The following is a 21,885-nucleotide window of genomic DNA, read 5'->3' on the forward strand; positions in this document are numbered from 1 at the left end:
ATCTTAAATTTAGGTGGTTCTGCTTTACCTCCTAGAAGCTTCCTCAACTGTGGTTGTATGGCTGAAATGCTTAACATGCATTTCAGCTGTACAACCACATACAGACAACCCTCGTTGCAACAAAGTGGCTTTATTCAAATTATCGCTTTTATGTGTCACGCAGTCCTGACCCCAATACAAGTACTTTAGACCGCACTACTCGAAGCATATCAATAGCTTGCTTCGCGAGCGAAGTAACAAGTTGCAGATTCGTATGTCAAATCACCATTTACATCGAATTTTTTCGCCGTCTCGCTGGCTGCATCATAATGAGGGTTTACTGTATTCCGTGCATACATTAAAGGAATGTGCCTAGCTGTAAAAACGTGCTACTCGAAAACGAAGAACTGCTTTGGGCAGTACTGTTCAGACAAGTTGCACACCTGCTTTCCGCATCTTCAGGTACTTCTTTCTTGCAGAGTAGCATCGAAATTCTGCTTGAATCACAGATGCTGGGAAAAAAATGGAGAAAAGTGTAAACGCCATAAACCTCGAGACACTGCCCGCTTGGAAGATTGAGTGAATTGATTGATCATACAAGGGACTGTAGCAAAAAGCTGCATTTTAATTTCTGCACCCTGGATTTTTTTCGAATGAACCAAAACATAGTCACAAAAGTATTTTTACATTTTACCCCTTGCAATAGTAAGCTGTGCTCAGCAAGAGCCATACCCTCAATGTTCAGCAAAAAACGTCATATAGTCACTTAGCCAATATGACAGGCACATGTCTGTACTTCCTTGCTTGCAGAAACTCAAGTTAATGCTATGTAAAGAGGTAGAGGTTTCAAGTAAATTTTCCATAGGTAAGGTGCTGAATTATGTATGCATTAGCTGCACTTCGCAGAGACACGAGCTGAATTTTGCTTGTGTGCTTGGATGGTTCGTAAAAGCAAGAAAATTCACAACAGCCAACAACAACAGGTCGCAGGCATCATAGCGTTTGCTGTCGCGCTGGTTGGTGCATAGCAGAACTTGAATTGATGGCACGAACGCTTCAACAGGGGCAGGAAAGATGTGTCTTACGAGTCTTCTTTGCCCCTGTCTAACTATTTGCACCATCAATTCAAGTTAACATAGTAGCCACATGCCATTGAAACCATATTACTATTATGAGCCTGTTCGTCACTTTGCAGTTTCCATTCCTGACTCATTAACTTTTCAGATTATAGAACAAATCACTGCTCGATTTGTTCATGCTGACAAATTTTATCAAACATACAGTGAAAAAAAGGCTTATGCATGAAACATTGCAGTAAGTTCAAGCCATAAAACTTGCATGCATACCCAAATACAACTTCTCTGCCTTTCCTATAAGTATACTTTCTCTTGGTGGCAATATTTAATTACCAAATCACTGCTAATGCATTGTGCAGCTCCATGCTTGCAGCAACACTATTGACTTTCTTGGGCAGACAAGCTAAGCAGAAACCCACATAATTCATGCAGTGCATTTACCTAAGTAATGCTTCCTTTGCTGAAACGCATCCTCAGTTTCAAACAAGGTTCTTGGAAACCGGATGAAGAGCTTTGTGCTGAAAAAAAAATTTATCAAGAATTAGAGATACTTGATGTTAACCATAAAATTAAGAAGCAATATAATAGTATAACAGAATAATATTAGTGTCATATTTACTTGAATGTAACACGAATTTCTTTTGGATTTATGATACATGAACTCTACCCCTGTGTTACCATCGACTACCGAAATTTTAAGTTCTCGAAAGTGCAGTGATGCATGCCATTCTTTTATTTTTTCTTTCTTGAGGTCACCGCTAGCATTACAATCATAGTGGCATTGCGATTAGGTGAATATGGTACAAAGTTCACTAATATTAAATCCTTGTAGCCATTGAAAATAATACATAGTGATATGGGAACGTGTATATTTTTTTCCCGTACATCCACCTTGCCTAACTTGGCCACGTTGTAAAATCCTTGAGGCCTACTTTTTGAAATGTTTGACACTGCGAAATAACAGGGAGCTTACAACGGCGTCAGAATTGAAGTTTTTATGTGATGGATTGAGCTGCGAGCGTGGAAAAACAAAGGCTACAAGCTCACAGAACGGAAGGTTTCTGAATATCCGCTTTATATTTAGTGCACTTCTGAACTCTCTCGATGTCACCAGGACACATTCTACTCCACTGAGTTTGAAGCCCAGTATCGGCAAGGTTAATTTGAATGACTGGCTAATTCATCGTACACTTGGTGAAAAACAGAACACATACAGAATTTTTAAATATGACTGGTTGAGTATGTGCTTACTGTCCCATCGAGTACTCATCAGAGTCATAGTTGAGGTGTTTGATGAGGACAGCCACACCTTCCTTGGCAGTACCACCTCGGTACCGGGGCCAAGTCTCGGGACAGAGGCACTTGTAACGCTCCAGGAACGTCTCGTATCGCCGTCGGTATGCAAAGCCGGCACGGCGCACCCTCAGGTTCTCCAGGAGGCCCAAGTATTGAACCTGGTGGCCCACCACTTTTTCGTCAAACTTGGCTGAAGAGAGAAAATGAAATTACGCTCAGTGCAGTGTTTGCCAAGAGGCTTTAGCAAGAAAAATACACTCAAACGTGCCCATCGTAAACATCGTGCAACACCAAGTGATCAAAACACGCCCATTTCTGCACTGCCATTATGGGAGAGAGCGCAACTTTATTGAGGTCTGTTACCGACTTAGGGGAGAGTGTCCCCTGCGCCCACCCGGCTATTCCCATGTGGGTAATGACAGGCCTAGCCATAATGAGAACGGCCGCTTATATAGGAGATGCTATGCTTGCAGCAGAAAGCTCTGCTCACGATGAGCAAAAGTTTATTAAATATATCAGTTAATAATACAAAAGTTCTGAAGTGGCATGTTTTGTGCGTTTGCTTGCATGACCAACCGAAAACATGTGAAGCCTCACCACATGGTATATAAACTCTTACTTAATAGGTAGTTTTATTAATGAAGTACACTAGGCTTCGCGCTAGTGTTTGTTACTATTCTGCATGCGTAATATGATAACATCATGGGTATGTATGTTGCAACTTCAAAAATGGCATGTATACCCAAGCAATGCAAACAGTATGAACTCAGTTCTAACACTCTCTAATTAAAAGGTGTCCGCTTTTGATAATGAATGCTTTAAATCTTCTTTTTATAACTTGGTATTTTGTATTTCTGTCAGAGTCATGTACACTTTAGAAAACACTTACATGCCTGCTTGAAGTCATTCGGTTTGATGCACCTGACATACCAAGGCTCTTTAGACATCAATATCTCCATGAGTTCCTGCAAGCTCAGCTTGAACTGCGTGGCTGCCTGAAAGGAGAAATTCAATAGTGTTTGGGGCAACCTAGAAAGTTTTATCTCGTTTTGCACAGTTTCCAATTTCGTTGAGAACTTAGTTCAGTGTGCTCACAGTAGGGGGCCGTTTCTTGCTCAGAAGTTCCGACTCCGGAAACGCATCCTTGATGATGCTGTTACCAGCCCCAGCCATTGCCTTCTTCAAGTCGCGGAACAGCAAATCATTGTTTTTGTCGAGGAATCCTGAAGGAAAAAAAAAATATGTGACACAATTTCGATTATGCGGTTGAATTGGGCCATACACACTGCTTTCAAGAATGTAATTTTGGTTCGGCATACAAAAGTGGCGCATAGGCTTTGACTAATCCCATGCAAGGGGGTGGGTGGGGCATCATTTCAGACAAGTTTGGACTTTTAATGTGCGTCAAAAATTTAAGTATACAAGTATTTTTACATTACACCGGCATCTGAATCCAGCTTATAGCTGTAGGTCATCTGCTACTCCAGGGTCTCAAACCTGCTACTTTCTGCTCAGTAGTAGACACCATCAGGGGCGTAGCCAGAAATTATTTTTGAAGGAGGCAACTTCTTGATCTGGAGTGGGATAAGGGCCAGCATATCTGGCTTACGTGCCTATTTTTTGTATGTCTCTGTCGCCCATTTTCGCATTTATGCTATTGTTGTGTTTGTTATTTTGCTGCTTCTTGTATTTTGATAATTATTATTCAATGTAGCTCTGTTTGCTGAACGTTTTACCATTTCGCGTAGCGAAGTCACTTCAGGCTGAATGGCCTTTAGCTTCGCTTCCTTTTTTGTATCTTTCCAGAAATAAAATCTGTTCAAATTTTAAAAAATGTTATTTTACGCTTTATATTCCATGGCAAAAAAAATTTTGAGGAGGGGGGTGCATGAGCTTGGTGTGCCTCTTACTATGCCACTGGACATCATATCTGTTGGTCGACCATAAAAGGTCATACAGTGACTTGCTTCAAAGTTCCAACTTACCTTCTATCTTGTAGGTGACATCACCAGCATAATGAATGAGCCGGAACTCCTGCACCGGAGAAATGAGACAACACAATGTCACCACTTCATTCGCATTGCAGTACTAGAAGGTGGATTTTAACGTGTTTAAAATAAGGTTGATGCCACAAAGTGCCACGTTGAAAAAAAATGTGCAGGAACGCCTTGATTGTAACACTTTTGATGAGCAATGAGAAGAATCTATTAGTAAATATATATAAAAAGAACTAATGGCCTGTCACTCACATCTCTAGCAATGCTTTTCTTCAGTTTGTTGCTCGCCAGGTTGTGCGTTACAAAATGAGGATGCATGCGAATGGTCTGCTCCATCTTAAAGAGGAATGTCTTGTCCGTGGCACCACCAGGCCTGAGGCACTCCTCATCCTGAAATATTGACAGCTCATGTCACTTTCTTCATATTAGCACAGCCACTCACTCAATTTAGCCTGGCAATGAGCGAAAAGTAGTGATCTATCACTTGTTTTAGCTAGTAAGATATGTATTGAAAAAAAAAAAACTGAAAGGAGTACAATTGTCTAGCTTAGCAGATATTGTAGCAGCCTGCAATGTCAGCAAGAAGCAGAATTAATGTGTTGCAGTGAAGTGTGACTTGTCATGTCCCTTGGGAAGAGTTTAAAACATATAAACACTGCATACAGGTACTCAGTCGTCAACAAACTTTTTGCCAGTGATCCATAAATCTTTCCATTTCACTATTCATCTGTTGCAAAACGCATGCAATCTCTAAGAGGTCACAGCCTAATTCTCTCACTTTGTATCCTAGAGAGGTCCAGAGCCCCAAAATTCTTAGCACGCAGTTAATAAAGTATTTTGAGAGTTTTTTCCAGCTCGGGCTTTGCCTTCACCTAACTGTAGTGTACAGTGGCTACACATCATGAGCAAACACTTTGAAAATTACACACACAGTTAGCTCACGAGTTTCCATTTACATGTAAACAAAGGCTCTCACCAACAATGAGATGATGCCCTTGTGCTTTTCCTCCACAAGATCACAGATGACTTTGTTGTTGAAGTAGTTGATTGGTGTCCACTGCATGGCCACATGTCAAGGTTCACTTGTTGGCTCCCATTCATTCGGTCATTCTGAGTATAACTTTTTATGCTCCAAATGATGGTATTTCCAGATAACAACATGCAACACACAGACATTTGCACCAGGGAACATGTTAATCAGTAATTATAGCACCTAATCTTGGGTATAATTTCCAGATAACTAACTTGGAATCATCCCCAGTTGCATTTGCTAGTGTCTGAAGCTATTCATCTCCTTGCCTTCCATAATTGAAAACTCGTTTACAGTAGTGTATATTGATGTTATGTAGGGGATCAACAGTTGTATTCACACAGCCTATTGGCATTCAATATGTTGAGTCAGAACACATGAAGATTGTTAAGTGCATATGGAATGCAGGGAACAATATCTCACACATTAAGACCAGAATAGCATTCAGCCTTAATTATTATCAGCATAGCAGTTCAGTTGAATTCTACAATGTTATGCTCAATAGACGAATGAGTGTGTTCTGCATACCTCAATGCCTTCTCTGTAGTACTCTTCCTGCTCAGACTTTAGTGTGAGCTCGATGAAGAGCTGCTGCAGCTTTTCGTTGCAGTAGTTTATGCAAAACTGCTCAAAGCTGCAAAGAAAAACCGGACCAGATCAGTTTTGAACAATGCACACACTGGTTAAAATATTAATGAATCTTAATTATGTGTGACATTTTTAGATAAATTACTTTTATTCATGGTGTAAGCAAAGAAACTTCCCTATGAATCATCAACATTGCTTGAATCTCTATTGTACATTTCAGTTGTACATTGAACACCTCTAATATAATATGTTTCATTTGGCTCCTGATCATGTGAAACCAACGTTGATGGTACTGCTGAACGACCCATAATTCTACACAGAAAAAGTGTTAAATAGACATTGATGCCGGATCATCAATACGTTGAATGGATATATATGTTGGGAAAAAATAATTATGAGTATGTACTAGATGTTATGAATACATTCCCTAGAAGTTAGCTTCTAGGTACGTTCAGGTATACCTCATAGAGCCCTCTATTACATAAGCAATGGTAGTGTGTGCAATAAAATGAATGTTTTACAGAAGTGTTCTGGTAAAGTAAACCAAGGACGTGAAGAATAGTTAAAGCAAAAGAACAGTACAGACCTGTTTTTCTTGAAGACTTCAAATCCGTAGATGTCCAGCAAGCCCATCAAGGTCCTCCGCTCAGATGAGCGAGTCTTCTGAAAAAATAAGGGCATGATACATGAACTGTTGGCCACTTACGTCCATGCACAAGTCAGGCACAGCCCCCATAAGAGTGTGTAAACGTATTTCACAAATTTATGAAATTTCGCATAAAAGCTATTTTACCTGTGGCTTCAGCGAATGGTTTATCTTTTCCACTAGCCATTTGAAGAGGCGTTCATAGATTGCTTTGGCCAGTGCATCTCGGGCATAGATTGCTTGGTCGCGGTTCAGTGGTGTTGTCACCTGGAACGTGAATTGCAGCGTCATAAGTACCCATCCTTGTGTTCTTGTCCCTCGTGATACACACCGGGTCAGTTAAACATTTAAAGCAATGCTCCAGCTCTGAACAGAATGCTGGAATATCAACACAGCTTAAAATTTAAACAGCAGCGGTTTTGTTGAAGTGCAACAAAGAAACATTAAAAGTTACACTAAACACAAGACATCATACTTATAATGATCCATGCTTGTAATCTACCTTATCTATCTTTTGTGTTGATCTACATCACAGTGACATGACTGCCGTTGAAATGATAACGAATACACGATTAGCCCATTAATACCTTTTGAGGGAGTACAAATTACTCTAGGTCACAATATGAAACAAGAACTAGAGTTTTAGCTCGCCAGTAATAATTTTAAAATATTAAAATTGTGTTCAGAGCATGAACTATTGCCATTGTCTGTATAATTGAAAGAGGGTTTAATGGCAGGTGACGCCATTTGGCTTAATTTAATGCAGATTTTGCTAACTCTAGTGATCTGTTAAAATCCAGATGACAAGGACAAGAAAAAAAAAAATAGGAGATGGAGGATGGGGATGGAGGTGAAGGATGGGAATAAACCAACAAACTAAGCACATATTATGGACAGAAATCTCAATGATTGTTTAAGCCAAGACGTATGTAAGTGTAACAGTAGAGCTATCCATGCCTCCAACTGATTCCTCACTAACGTCACAGTTGGGGAAGTGAATGTAAACAGACCGCATTAATTATGTAGCCTTACCAGCTCTCCTCTAGCTTCAATTGTCCGGTTGGTCAAAGCATCCCTAAGTACTTCCTCAGGGCAACAAAGCAACTGAAATGAATTTGGAATAAAAATTTAGAGAAAGGAATACACGTTTTATAATAACTGTGCTGCAAATAATGCTTTTCTGTTATGATGCTTGCCTAACAAAATGTGCTGAAAGTCAGCTAATTTATTATATGAGTATGTAATTAAAACTGCACTGAACAGTAATTTTTATTAGGTGTACTTAGCTGAGCCTTATAATTTAAGAATACTAGCTGATTTTTATTATATTCATAGCATAACAAGCAATATTGTTTCCACCACTTAATATTTTTCAGCTGCATTCAAAACACACTTGCACAGTAGCACAAGACTAAAGGAACTCTTTGTTGGCACTGCCCGATAACAACATTCTGGAAATATGAGATTGCAGCTGTTTAATTATAACAAGAAACTGGCATCAAATTCATATCCAATGAGTGCATTTTAACATGAAGTCGCTGTGCATGCAAATGTCAAAGCAGAATAATTGTTAGTCTAACAAGGTCACTTACCTTCGCAATGGCGGCAACAGGCTTGTCCTGCGCAATAATGGCTTCACCATTTTCCTCAACAAATCCAGTGTTGCCGAGGTGAAGGACAGTGGCGACTATGGCGAATATCTCCTGCAATAAAGAGTATTGCAATGTTTACAAATCTTTCCATTCACAGCAAAATGCACTGGCATGTACTCATGAATCTCAACGTCCTAAAAAGTGTGCTGTAACCTTGCTTTGATGTGTTGGCTTTTGCACGATATGTGGATCCTATGTATCAACTGTCTGTACGCAATGCCAGTAACACTCACCTCTTCTTCCTTGAGTGAAAAGTCAATCACCGAGAGGGCATCCCTGACAGTTCTAAACTGTGTTGTATCGTCAATTCCAAATACTTCTGTGCTGTCTCCCTGAAATAAAAAAAACGCATCAGAAAATTTCTCGTTGGAAAGAAAACACTGACTAAAACCTGCCTCACAAGTGTACCATGCACTACAATATGCACAGGTACTTAACTTAGTAGACTATTTATCTTGATACAGCAAATATGGGACACATACTCTTAGTTGCACATTAGGTTTTACAACAAAGGCTGCTATGAGGTCACAACAAGGGCCATTTTTGGCGCCACAGATGTCTTCCGCCACTGGTGTTCATAATCACTATTGTGCGAAGAAGAAGAAAACAAAATATTACAGGATGGAACAGAGTGGAAACCTGGGCCCTCTTTGTGGAAGCCCAGTATTTTACCACAGAGCCACGCCTGCACTCTAAAAACCTTTGGAAAAAGACACTATACAGGAGTCATGTCAGGCAAGGAATGATGCTAACACATTATAGCATAATAGAAGAGAAACATAGGAACCAGGCATCACAAAATGAAAATTGTGTAACCAGGCATTACAATATATGAATTGCATAACAAATGAATCATTAAATGCTTCCGTTTTATTACAAAGAGCTCAGCAATATTTCTTCATCATCATCAGCCACTGCATCAACAAAGCGCATATACTGCCTTGCAAATATGTTTTGTGAGTGCCTTGCTTCTCCACAAAATGATGAATGATATTATAGTGCATAATCCACTACTTGACTAAAATTATGATTTATGGCATAGTGGGTAGCTCACAAGCGTACTTGTATTAGTAGCCTCAAACAATGGTCTCTAAAGCTCTTCGAAGTTTTGCAGTGGCTATGCTGTACTTTTATACAAATCGGGCATTTTTTTCCCTTTTTTTTTGATTTAGGACACAATTTATCTTCAACTAGTTAGAGACAAAGAGCACAACTCTACAGACATGACTGAAAGGACAGGTTCTGTTCCACTGCAATTCCTAGACAAGAAATTCAGTACAGCATTTTTTTGCATACCACCTAACCTTGTATAAAATGCACATACTCAACTACAAACCACAGTAAACAAATTTTAAAAACGTTTCTGCATATTGCCGTGAAGCCACCATCCTTGAATTAACCTTAAGCAGCTCTCTGAAGTTAATATGAACATCGAAACGTGCATATATGTCATCTGTGAACTTTAGCTCCAGATTTTCTGCATATCCTGTGAAGAGAATTACTTACTAGCCATGACAATCATGAAAGAACTGCACTATCAGAAACTTCAAATGATCTCTGACAGCACGTTTAGCTCAACATGTACAGCTTATGCAAGTCTATTGTAACAACAAATACTAGTCACTTGGTGAGAAATAGTTCCTCACACTCGCCATCATAGCTATGGCTAGCATTGGCTAACACTCCTAGGCTTTGGTGCACGGAACTACATAATAAAGATAATTAGAGGGTGACCACCACCATAGCTCAGTTATTGGAGCATCAGACGTGTTATCCGAAGGTCATAGGTTCGGTACGTGCCTCCAGTGAGTCGCCGTTTCACCCACTTTCATTTCTTTAAACTCATGTCATAATAACTAGGCTACAATTAAAAGATTACTAATAAGATCTCCTACAACTCCCTTAGCTTCACTGTCTGTTGGCTTTACTAGGTTGTGTCGAAAAAAGAAAAAGAGCCCTTGATCGATTCCCATTCTTTCGCACCTGGTTGAGGTAATAGTAGAAGGTGGGGTCCCTACGAAGTGACAGCTTTTCGAGTAGTGCATCCTCGGCACCTGCGATAAGCTGATAGAAGATGTGGAAGTTGCGCTCTCCTGAGCCCTGCTGCACTACACGAGATTTTTCCAGCAGGTAGTTGAGGATATGACCTCCCACCGGGGCGCCCTGCATGAAAAAAATGCAGAGAGACGCAACACAAGCTGACGAAATCTCTTATTGCTTAGGCTTGTGCGAATAGTAAATTTAGGGTTTGAAGCAAATTTGAAGTGAATCATGATTTGGTTCAAATAACTTAAAGTCAAATTTGAATAGTATATATCACATATTAGAAAAATGAGCACATTTGTCATTACCCAATTAACCTGAACAACACACATATATGTATAATCATCTTAAGTTAGAACAATGCATGTGTAAATGTAAATATTTTTTTAAAGAAAGGGGAAGCAATTTTGAATAGTAGCAGGATTTGACTTTCGGAATAATGCAGATGATACCCTGCAAAACATGTTACATTTCTGTACTTAAAACATATAGGCCAGCGTTTGTTAGCGTTGAATTTGGGCTTCACAGCAGTGCAGATTTTTTTACAAAAGGTTACATGCAGATTATTACCACCTTTCCATTCATTTTGAGTACTTAGAAATTGCTAATAATTGAAATTTGTATCAAAGCAAATTTGAATACATTAACATTCTTTTGAATATTCAAAGTTCTTGAATATTCGCACAGGCCTATTATTGTTGCTTATACAAAACTACATGCAGACCACAGCAAGTTCGCCCCGCCCCCGTACCCACAGAGACTTCCTGGCTACGAGCCTGATCACATGTACTCATGGCCTAATCGTTTATATAAATATACCACCCACCTAATCATCCACAGAATAAAGTGTAAATAAACACACATTAAGTCAAACTATTTTGAGCTTTGAATTATTAACAGCACTCGGCAGTTAACTGGAAGGTGCCTTCAGCTGCTATGCTTCCCTTAATGCTTTGTTTGTTTATTGCTCTGCTGTTGATTGCTCTACTATTGATGAAAGCTGTACGATTTAGTCTTACATAAATTATGTCAATTACTGCATGACTTTTATGCCTGCCCCTCCTTTAATTATGAAGTTTCTGAACTTAATTAGACAAGACCAATTATTTCATGTCCTCAAAAATTCCCTCGCATTTCATCTTGTAACATTTTTTTCTCTCTTCTTATTTTTTTCTATCGCTGCCTGTGTGTTCTTGAGGACCATTCGAAATCTGTTGAATGGCTGAGAGAATGCATTATTTCTGTTACAGGCAAACCGGTTTTTGATGAATGAGCTGCTGACAACAATAGATTGAAACAATGACACTACTTAGGAATGTGTGCAGCCACTGACGTTCATGAACCACACAGTACCCTTTGAAGGTTTCAGTCGATGGGGATGCACACTGAAAAGTACAAAGGGGAAGATGAGCTCACCAAGTAGTCGAACTCAATGTCCATGTATTTGCCAAATCGACTTGAGTTGTCGTTACGATTCGTCTTGGCATTTCCAAAAGCCTGCAACAGATAAGTCAAAAAAGTGTCAAATTATTATCCAGAGGGCCCTCCCAGAACCTTGGAGAATGTACTTTAGTTGTACAAGTGAAATAAAAAAAACACCAGACCAGAAGCCACGACTCTTTGTTACACAAAATACCAATGTGCAGCCAGTGCACTTTGCAGGGAGCCATGCATGGCAATGAAGGAGAAGGTTGTTCTCAAAATATTGCCACCTACCATACAAAGTGATGGAAAACACTTGAGGTGGTTATAAATGTGCCTTTAGGAATCTCAGTTTTCTCTGAAGTTTTAGACATCAATCCGAATGAGTAGTATTCATTTATTAAGTTTAACATTGTAATTCCCAATGAACTTGATTAAAATGCCTTGGTGGAAAGTAAGAAAACATTATGAGAGAAGACAATGTGCTAAAAATTATGATCAGCGGATTTAACAACCATCGCAATTTGATTGCTCCCATAGAAGCTCAGTGCTCTTCTACAGCCCTTGGATTATGAGAAGTGTGAGGGGGAGGAGAGAGGTACAACGGAATGTGACAGGCTCTCACCACATGCCCTTATTCAAGGGGGTTCACGAAAAAATGCCATAATGTAAGAGCAAACTAAATAACGAGATAACTAGCCAAACGAATGAAAGCGCAGTGAAAAAGCTTTGAAAATAACTATTTTACGTTAAGAGTCGTTTTCGCCGCAGTGCTTGGGTGCTTGTGGTAAAGCATCTTTACGGAAGGTGTGAGCGGGGCAGAGATCGGAAAGACACCGGTGCAAGCGGAAAAAGAAAGAAAGAAAGAAAGAAAGAAAGAGGGAAAGAGGGGGAGAAAGAAAATAAAGGTAATTGAAGGGAGAGGGTAAAGGAGAACGAGAGACAAAGAAAGGAAGAAGAGGGAGAAAGAGGAAAGGAAGGGACGCCAGTAACCACCTCTAGCACGGGGTTGGACTGCAGCAGCTTGTCCTTGACGCGTTCCACGGCGTCCGAGTGGTGGCTGGCGGCGGCCACGTAGTGGAGCACCTTCTTCGAGGCCTCGGTCTTGCCGGCGCCGCTCTCGCCGGAGATGAGGATGCACTGGTCGCGGCACTCCTCGTGCATGCTCGTGTAGGCCGCGTCCGAGATGGCGAACCTGCAGGCCACGAATGATTCATCATCGATAGGCAGATCCTTATGAGCCGAGGAGTGCAATCACGCAATATGGCCGCCATTGACAGCTATACAGTGCGGCACCGCGCTCTGAACGGCGTCAGGGATGCCCGCGAAAGGCAAAAAAAAAAAAAACAACTACCAAGCATTTCCCCGAGGGTGAACATGGTTAAGTGCGAATACACGGGGTGATGCTATGAGGGGTATTTATTAATTCGCACTATTATATTTATTAATCACACTATGGTGCCTTTATAATGTAATGGTTCCTGGGAATCGCAATTTGATCACACGGGGGAGTTTACGTTAACTCACTGGCGAATGCCAACGGATTTTAACTTTACTCCCCCTCACGACCCGCTCTCGACGGGAGACTGAGAGAGAAGGCGGGCGCGCGAGAGAGAGGGGTGCGCGCGCAGCTGCAGCGAGCGAGGAGAGCGGAGGAGCGAGCGAAGGGGGAGGGGGTATAAGGCGCGTTACTGACACCGATATCAGCGTCGCGTCCGTGGCTTATTCGGTAGAGCGTCGCGCTGCGGCCCGCCAAGTCCTCTTTCTTTTAAAGATAGAGAGAAGACTGCGGACGCCGCCGACGGCGGTGGATGGTTTGGGGTCGCTTATAAAGTGTATTCACACTTAATAGGTTCCGTGCGGCATCGCGCATGCTGAGGGCCCCCAACGTTGTTTTGTTGACTGTTTTCGACTTCCGCTGGCAAGCCTCCGCCAGATGTGGAGTTTCCTTTCTTTTATTTTTTTTTTGTGTGTCAACGCGCGCGTGCGTGTGTGTGTCTGTGCGAGCGAGTATGTGTGTTCGAGTGCGTGTGCGTTCGTGCGCGTGTCTTGTATCGCGCAGCATGTCAGGGCGAACCTACGCGTCAATGAGCCAAATGGTTCGCGCAGCTGTCAAAACGCAGTTCCATGAGTGTCAATGTATATATTACTCAGCACCAGGATATCCGTCTAGACCGGAAGAGTATGCTTTTCAATGTACCTTTTGTACCTTTGGTGGAATCAAGTAAATACTTCCACTGCAAAAAAAAAAACGGAAGCATAATAACGTTGCAAATGCAAATAAAACGTTGCCAATGTTCCATTACAATGACGATAGTTATAGCGCGAGAACATAACGACGACACAGAGACAAGGACAGGAAGGACGTGTCCTTCTTGTCTCTGTGCCGTCGTTTTGTTCTCGCGCTATAACTATCGTCATGCCATACCAACTAGCCCAAGCTGCCACACTTCCATTACAATATCGTCGTATATTGCACTTGAGATACCTCGTCCTATAGCTGCAATGGATATACCCCCCCCCCCTTCCTTATCTTTAATGGAGAACTCAACTAATTACACGTGGCCACACCAGGTCGGCTGCGCCTGATCGTTCTTTCACTAATTCAGCAGTCCGCCGACCTCCGTCGATTTCGATTTCACGGCGTGCTCGTTGGGGTTTTAAAAATTAGAGCAATATACGACCAACTCAACTCTTGAAGGAATACTTTTGATCTAATCGCACATAAATTACGAACTTCCAGAAAGTGTAATCATCACCTCCCCCCCCCCTTATTAATGTGCAGTATAGCAGCTTGTACTTTTCGCGCGTGACTTCGCTCGAGTAATACACGTCTCAGCGACCTTTCCGTCAATGCCTGGGCGTTCGTTGCTCAACCGGACGTGTGCAACTGCGTTTAATGAGGCTATAGGCAAATGACGGCGACACGAAAAAAAAACGCGTTTTAAGAGACGTGCACGATAACCAAGCCATGCACCTTCGCCCCGATCAACTGTGGTGCACGACTACCAGGGCCGGGTACTGCCCATCGTGTGTTGTAACTTCGACGTTTTTGGCCTTTACTTTTGCTCCTCGTGTCTCGCGTGCACTGATCGCGAAAAGCGCGCAATTTGAAGTTCCACCATGCCTCGTGCGTGCGTGTGTGTTTGAGTGAGTGAGGCGTGTGTCAGTGTTCGAGTGATCAGCAATAGAAAGGATCACTTAATTGAAATGGTCACCGATGAATCGATTTGAATGAATGAAGCGAGGTGCACTACACCACTTCTGCACTGCTGTAGCGAACGTTGCTGTAGGCAGAGGAGGGGTCAACTTCCCCCCCTCCCTTTCGAAAATTTTCGATTTTATACAAACGAACGCACACACGCATGCATACATGGAGTCTTGTAGAGACAACAGGACAAGCCCCTTTTTTTGGTTGGTCGTCTCCCATATGCACGTCTTTCTTAGCGCTAAAATTAGTCTAAAAATCTTGCGCAAAACAGGTGCTTAACATATGAGCAATAAAATCGTAAAAGTGACATGAAACGACGGCAGTGGCAACGAGTGGCAAACGATTGCGATAATAAAACTCAGGAGAAATGGTGCGATCTCTCGGCCATCAAAAAGCCCTTAATCGGGCCATAAAACATCATATGTCGTCGTAAAGTATGTCATCAACTATTCACCGACTACTCCGCAATAAGTTCTTATTCTGTCACAGTGTCAGCGCTGTTTCGAACCTCGTACAATAGGCACACATATACACAAACAGAGATCACAACAACGTGGCGGCGAGGTGACTCACACGTGCGGAGGAAGTTCGTAGAAGTTTGCATTCCGGTAGAGGTTGACGTAGTCGTCGCTGTAGATGTCGACGCGCCGGTAAGGGTTCACCGAAACCAGCACGGGCCCGATGTAAGTCTGTGGGAAAAAGAATATTATATATATATATATATATATATATATATATATATATATAAAGGAGAGAAGTGTATACCTAAGGGCTCGTATTTCCGTGTTTTAACACAATATTAATGAGATATAACAGACAGTAATGCCAAGGAATGTACAGGGGAACTTATTAGAACCAATGGAATGTAAATAAGAAGAAAGAAGAAAGAAAAGTGGATGAAAAAATTACCAGCTGTGAGCAAAATATATATATATATATATATATATATATATATATATATATATATATATATATATATATATATATATATATATATATATATATATATATATATATATATATAGGGAGTGGGACGTATACAAAAGATTGCGGGGACAGAAAGAACGATTCTTCTAACTAGGTAGAGCGACAGCTATAGGTGTTGAAAAGCCGTCCTAAATAAAAACTCGAAGCGCCTACACATATACTACAGGAAGATTGATGCCAGCGAAACTGTGACTATGGTGGGTCTTGTACAGTGAATATTGCTATAACGAACTAATACGTGTTATCATTTCTGGTTATACATAACGAACAAAGAGACATACACTCGAAGATAGCGTTGTTTCTCTGGTGCATCACTCATGTTGTCTCGTCAGCCGCACGGCCAACGGCGGCCAACCGGATGCGAGTAAGTAAGAATAAATAAATTGAACAGGGGTTACAGAGTTCGTGCATCGTGTCTTGACGTATTTATTAAGGCTATATCCTAGATCCTTTTTTGATAAACGGTTAGTGATCGTACTATCTATAGCTGCATTTTAAGGGGTGAAAAAAAAAGCGCACGTTACCCTTTTTTCAGTGAGTCCTAGCTTGCCTCTTATACATGACTCTTTTCAAAGACTTTCGTTAACTCCCTTTTGGGTGTCACGACTCAGTATGTCGGATCTCCGAAGAGAGTTAACGTGTCTCTTTAAAGCGAGTCATCTACGTGGCAAGTCAAAACCCACAAGAAAGGCGTCAAACGACCATTATTTCTTTCTGAGAACGCGGTTGACAGCGTGCACAATCCTTTGCTCAGCAACAGAAAATACAACCGCGCAAAGCGTGCGTTCACAAAACTCGGAACTTAGCGATTGTGCAATCGATCCGCGACCCCCCCCCCCTCCTTCCCCAATTATCGCCCGTTACTTTTAGGGCCGGCGACGAAGGACCCCGAGCTCTCTTTGGGCATGCCTGTGATGACGAATATATATTGATACGCGGCTATGCGTATTACACGTGCTCGCAGAGACGGGCCCCGTGTCATAACAGAGACTCTGTTTAAATCGCAACGCCGTGTTGTAACAGAGACTGTGTTTAGAACGCAACGCAACGCCCGTAGTGTATACATGACTCACGTAGATGAGGTCCTCGGTGAAGCGCTTCCGGAGGTTCTCCACGAAGGCCTGCTCGCTCTCGAAATCCTCGAGCAGCACGAAGTCCTGCACCCCGACCCGGTCTCGGGAGTGCAAGGCGTTCTCCATCGCCTGCGTTCACCAGAGAGAGAAATGCGTCTCATCAGTATTATGACAATCGATCAATCAATTATGCAACAGTAAACGACCCACCCCAACAACAACAACAACAACAACAACAACAACAACATTAATAATAATAATAATAATAATAATAATAATAATAATAATGGCATGATGATGATGCTCCTTAAGTACACTGTGTCCGAAGAACAAAGCCCTCATAGATCGAGGACCGAAAAAAAAAAAGCTAGCCGAGAATGACGTCACGCAGCTATAGCGTCGGTAAGTCAACCTCTCCTGTATCCGTCATACTCCTCCCTTTCCTGAAACATATATCTGCACTCGGCAAGTAAGCCGTTCAAGGTTTACTGCACCTTTCAATGCACTGTTCGGTCCACGATGTCCATTATAGCGACACCGCACATCATGCGTGATCGAGGCACTCCCTAATCAACAACGCCTTCAAGCTTTATCGCGTAAACAGAGCGTTATCCTCGGCAAACTGTTTTTTTTTTTTCTTAATTTCTCTGCCCCGAGTCGGATGATTCCATCGAAACGCCTGCAAGCGTCTTTATCTCGCAAGTCTCCATCCAACTCCCTGACGGCATCTCCTTTCGTTAACACCTCGTCGCCGATTGCCCTCAAGACAACAACAACAACAACAACAACAACAACAACAACAACAACAACAACAACAACAACAACAACAACAACAACAACAACAACAACAACCACCAAGTTTAACATACCAAGTTCTTTCACGATTCCTTTATTCCCACTACCTCGAACGAATGGAACCACCTACCCTCCTCTGTTGCCCAATTAACCGATGTCACTGCTTTTAAGGCTGCTGTAGAATGCGATGTTTACTCTTAGCAGCATTTTTCTTTGTTCACTATTATTGTTCTTATTACTATGTATACTATTAGCCACTCCCTTCTGTAACGCCTTCGGGCCCTGAAGGTACTGAAATAAATAAACAACAACAACAACAACAACAACAACAACAACAACAACAACAACAACAACAACAATAATAATAATAATAATAATAATAATAATAAATGTGGAGTTTAACGTCCCAAACCCCACGATTTAATTATCAAAGACGCCTCATTCCGGAAATTTTAACCACCTGGCGTTCTCTAATGTGCACGGACATCACACAAGTAGACGGGCCCGTACCACATCGCCTTTAACGAAATGCGGCCACCACGGCCGGAGGGATCGAACCCGCTACCTTCGGGTCAGCAGCCGAGCACCCTATAACCACTGAACCACCACGGCGGACTCAAGAGCAACAGCCCTCGCTCATAGTGTCGACTAGGTATGCAGGATGGAAAACTTCGAGCTCCGACACAATAAATGCATAACTGTAATAAGATGAGATACATTCGCTCTACAATGAATCCCTACACCAACTCGCCCAGTTTTCATTTTTTCAACTTGATTACCAGCCGTCTGCTTTGCAGTTCGTGTTACGGTCGTCTCTCACATCGCATTGTACGGCGATTTCACATTCGTTCACAACTGATGCCGCGGTCCTCACAACCAAACGAAGATTGATTGATATGTGAGGTTTAACGTCCCAAAACCACCATTTGATTATGAGAGACGCCGTAGTGGAGGGCTCCGGAAATTTCGACCACCTGGGGTCCTTTAACGTGCACCCAAATCTGAGCACACGGGCCTACAACATTTCCGCCTCCATCGGAAATGCAGCCGCCGCAGTCAACCAAACGAAGAGAAAGCCTAAAGAATAAGTTAAAGCCCCCCTCCCCTCCTCAAAGGAAAACAACGCTTAAGTAACTGAAACGACGCACCTGGATTTGCGTTATACCCACCGGAAACATTTCCTTGCGGACGCCAGCATGCATTTGTCTGGCCACGCTGCAGTTTTTGCTCGCGTACCCGTATTAGGGTACGCACTTCGCGCGGCTGCAGTAAACGTCGTCGTTATAGACCGGTTTCTGACAATGATACATGCGGTGAAACAACTGTCACGTATCGCGCGTGGAACACGCCCCTGCGCCAACGACTCGGAACAGCGCGCGTGACACTATAGCGCGAAATAGGCGTTACGTAAAAGTCGATCAGCTGCAACCTGCTGCCCGTGCTTAAATAGAATGGCGCCAACACCGCAAATAAGGGGACACGCGACAAAAATCAGTGATTAAAACACAGTCTCTGTTATGTTCTCTGAAGCAATTGAACGTTGGCCGGTGGCACCGTTCAGTCTTGGACCACCTTCAATATATATATATATACATTGCGCACCCTTCGTTATATCGTGTGAGTTGGAGCATATAGGCACTTGTGCAGCGGTATTGCCGATATAAGCGTGGCTGACCGAACATGTAAGCGTATGGAAGAAAGGGTTAACTGGGGAAACACAGCGCAAAAAAAGAAAGGACGCATGTATGTATCGTACCGACTCACCCAAATCAATGCCTTGCTAGTAAACAAAAGGGGAGGAAGTAATGCGCAATCTATTTATTTTAGCCGACTTCCCCCTTGACTCTTCAAGGTTGAACCGAGGTGAAATGCTTTCCACCATCAAGTCCTCTTTAACCTTTACAAGCTTGGCCAAACTAAAGGAAATAGATTCTATTCATTACACTGCTTGCTCGTTAAGTATGCAACATTATACGAAATACCGCAGTTTACATAATACTGAAACATATATGGTCTTAGCACGGATTGCCTTGCATATATATATATATATATATATATATATATATATATATATATATATATATATATATATATATATATATATATATATATATATATATATATATATATACACATACATACATACATACAAGGCAATGGTGGTGGAGGCCAGGCGAGGTACATATATAAGCGGTCACGCGTAGATTGACTAGAGGCAATTTCCAGCAAACAGACCGACAACTCGACAATTTGCCGCCATTCGGAATTGTTACAATCCATCGACACAGCGGCAGTTTCCATAGGTCGAAAAAAATGAGAACGAAAAGAGCCAGTATCATACCTTCGTCCTCCATTCACGTCCCGTAATACCAAATTTGGTATAAGTGAAGCTAGCGAAACGACCACCAGCGCATTATGAGCGTGGCATGTAGCCATGTTGTTTCATGGCACGCATCTCCATATTATCATGTTTGCACCAGTCACATACTCTCGTCATCCATTCACGTACTGTAATACCAAACTTGGTAAATGTGATGCTAGCGAAACGGCCGCCAGCGCATCATGAGCGTGGCATGTAGCCATGTTGTTTCATGGCACGCATCTCCATATTATCATGTTTGCACCAGTCACATACTCTCGTCATCCATTCACGTACTGTAATACCAAACTTGGTAAATGTGATGCTAGCGAAACGGCCGCCAGCGCATCATGAGCGTGGCATGTAGCCATGTTGTTTCATGGCACGCATCTCCATATTATCATGTTTGCACCAGTCACATACTCTCGTCATCCATTCACGTACTGTAATACCAAACTTGGTAAATGTGATGCTAGCGAAACGGCCGCCAGCGCATCATGAGCGTGGCATGTAGCCATGTTGTTTCATGGCACGCATCTCCATATTATCATGTTTGCACCAGTCACATACTCTCGTCATCCATTCACGTACTGTAATACCAAACTTGGTAAATGTGATGCTAGCGAAACGGCCACCAGCGCATCATGAGCGTGGCATGTAGCCATGTTGTTTCATGACACGCATGTCATGATTTTCATGTTAGGGTCTATCGCTTGTGTTCGCCATGCAATCACGCATGGTATGGTATGGTCCTGCTGGTATGGTCCTGCTGCAGGACCGTACCAGTTTTACAACATGCCATGTGAACGAAAGCACCGCAACAGCTGCAGGACCATTAAATGTAAATCGTGACGTTCATGACATACATGTCATGATTTTCATGTTATGACGAGTCAAATGGGTTCTTCATACAGTCATGTTATGCCATACCAAGTTTGGTATCAATACCATTATCGAAACGGACACGAGAGCTAAAAGTCGTAGGCGGCTAGACAGACAGACAGACAGACAGACAGACAGACAGACAGACAGACAGACAGACAGACAGACAGACAGACAGATAGATAGATAGACAGATAGATAGATAGATAGATAGATAGACAGACAGACAGACAGACAGACAGACAGACAGACAGACAGACAGACAGACAGACAGACAGACAGACAGACAGACAGACAGATAGATAGATAGATAGATAGATAGATAGATAGATAGATAGATAGATAGATAGATAGATAGATAGATAGATAGATAGATAGATAGATAGATAGATAGATAGATAGATAGATAGATAGATAGATAGATAGATAGATAGATAGATAGATAGATAGATAGATAGATAGATAGACAGACAGACAGACAGACAGACAGACAGACAGACAGACAGACAGACAGACAGATAGATAGATAGATAGATAGATAGATAGATAGATAGATAGATAGATAGATAGATAGATAGATAGATAGATAGATAGATAGATAGATAGATAGATAGATAGATAGATAGATAGATAGATAGATAGATACGCTCAAAGCTGCTGAAGTTCGCTAAGAAATGCTTCGCATTAACCTCCTTAACCTGCTGGGAAATGCTGGCTGTAACAATCAACTGTGTTTAGAAAAAATGGATGACGATTTTGAGTACTTCGTATTCAACAATGGGAGAGCGGTGAGCCGTCCCTGTGGTTAGAAAAAGGGGTTAACCATTAATGAGAGAGCATATAGCAGTC

General features: G+C 41.9%; 1 protein-coding gene across 7 annotated transcripts in view; it reads right to left on the reverse strand.

Moving 5' to 3' along the window:
• The window catches only part of Myo61F (unconventional myosin 61F), a 164,144-nt gene that overhangs the window by 16,064 nt on the left and 126,195 nt on the right, over positions 1 to 21,885 (reverse strand). For 5 of the 7 annotated variants that reach the window (XM_075889047.1, XM_075889048.1, XM_075889046.1 and 2 more), the window contains exons 2-20: positions 17,001 to 17,129; positions 15,514 to 15,629; positions 12,726 to 12,924; positions 11,724 to 11,804; positions 10,248 to 10,427; positions 8,498 to 8,596; positions 8,205 to 8,315; positions 7,645 to 7,716; positions 6,760 to 6,879; positions 6,553 to 6,629; positions 5,907 to 6,012; positions 5,325 to 5,405; positions 4,601 to 4,738; positions 4,337 to 4,385; positions 3,447 to 3,574; positions 3,241 to 3,346; positions 2,307 to 2,541; positions 1,497 to 1,573; positions 423 to 491 (exon numbers count right to left, since the gene is read on the reverse strand). In XM_075889047.1, the coding sequence (XP_075745162.1) occupies positions 423 to 491; positions 1,497 to 1,573; positions 2,307 to 2,541; positions 3,241 to 3,346; positions 3,447 to 3,574; positions 4,337 to 4,385; positions 4,601 to 4,738; positions 5,325 to 5,405; positions 5,907 to 6,012; positions 6,553 to 6,629; positions 6,760 to 6,879; positions 7,645 to 7,716; positions 8,205 to 8,315; positions 8,498 to 8,596; positions 10,248 to 10,427; positions 11,724 to 11,804; positions 12,726 to 12,924; positions 15,514 to 15,629; positions 17,001 to 17,129 (2,173 nt within the window). Of the gene's footprint in view, positions 1 to 422; positions 492 to 1,496; positions 1,574 to 2,306; positions 2,542 to 3,240; positions 3,347 to 3,446; positions 3,575 to 4,336; positions 4,386 to 4,600; positions 4,739 to 5,324; positions 5,406 to 5,906; positions 6,013 to 6,552; positions 6,630 to 6,759; positions 6,880 to 7,644; positions 7,717 to 8,204; positions 8,316 to 8,497; positions 8,597 to 10,247; positions 10,428 to 11,723; positions 11,805 to 12,725; positions 12,925 to 15,513; positions 15,630 to 17,000; positions 17,130 to 18,943; positions 19,013 to 21,885 lie in introns of those variants that run through there. The other 2 variants (XM_075889045.1, XM_075889044.1) reach the window with 2 other exon arrangements.

Source organism: Rhipicephalus microplus, chromosome 3 (assembly GCF_043290135.1).
Source record: "Rhipicephalus microplus isolate Deutch F79 chromosome 3, USDA_Rmic, whole genome shotgun sequence".
NCBI lineage: Eukaryota > Metazoa > Arthropoda > Arachnida > Ixodida > Ixodidae > Rhipicephalus > Rhipicephalus microplus.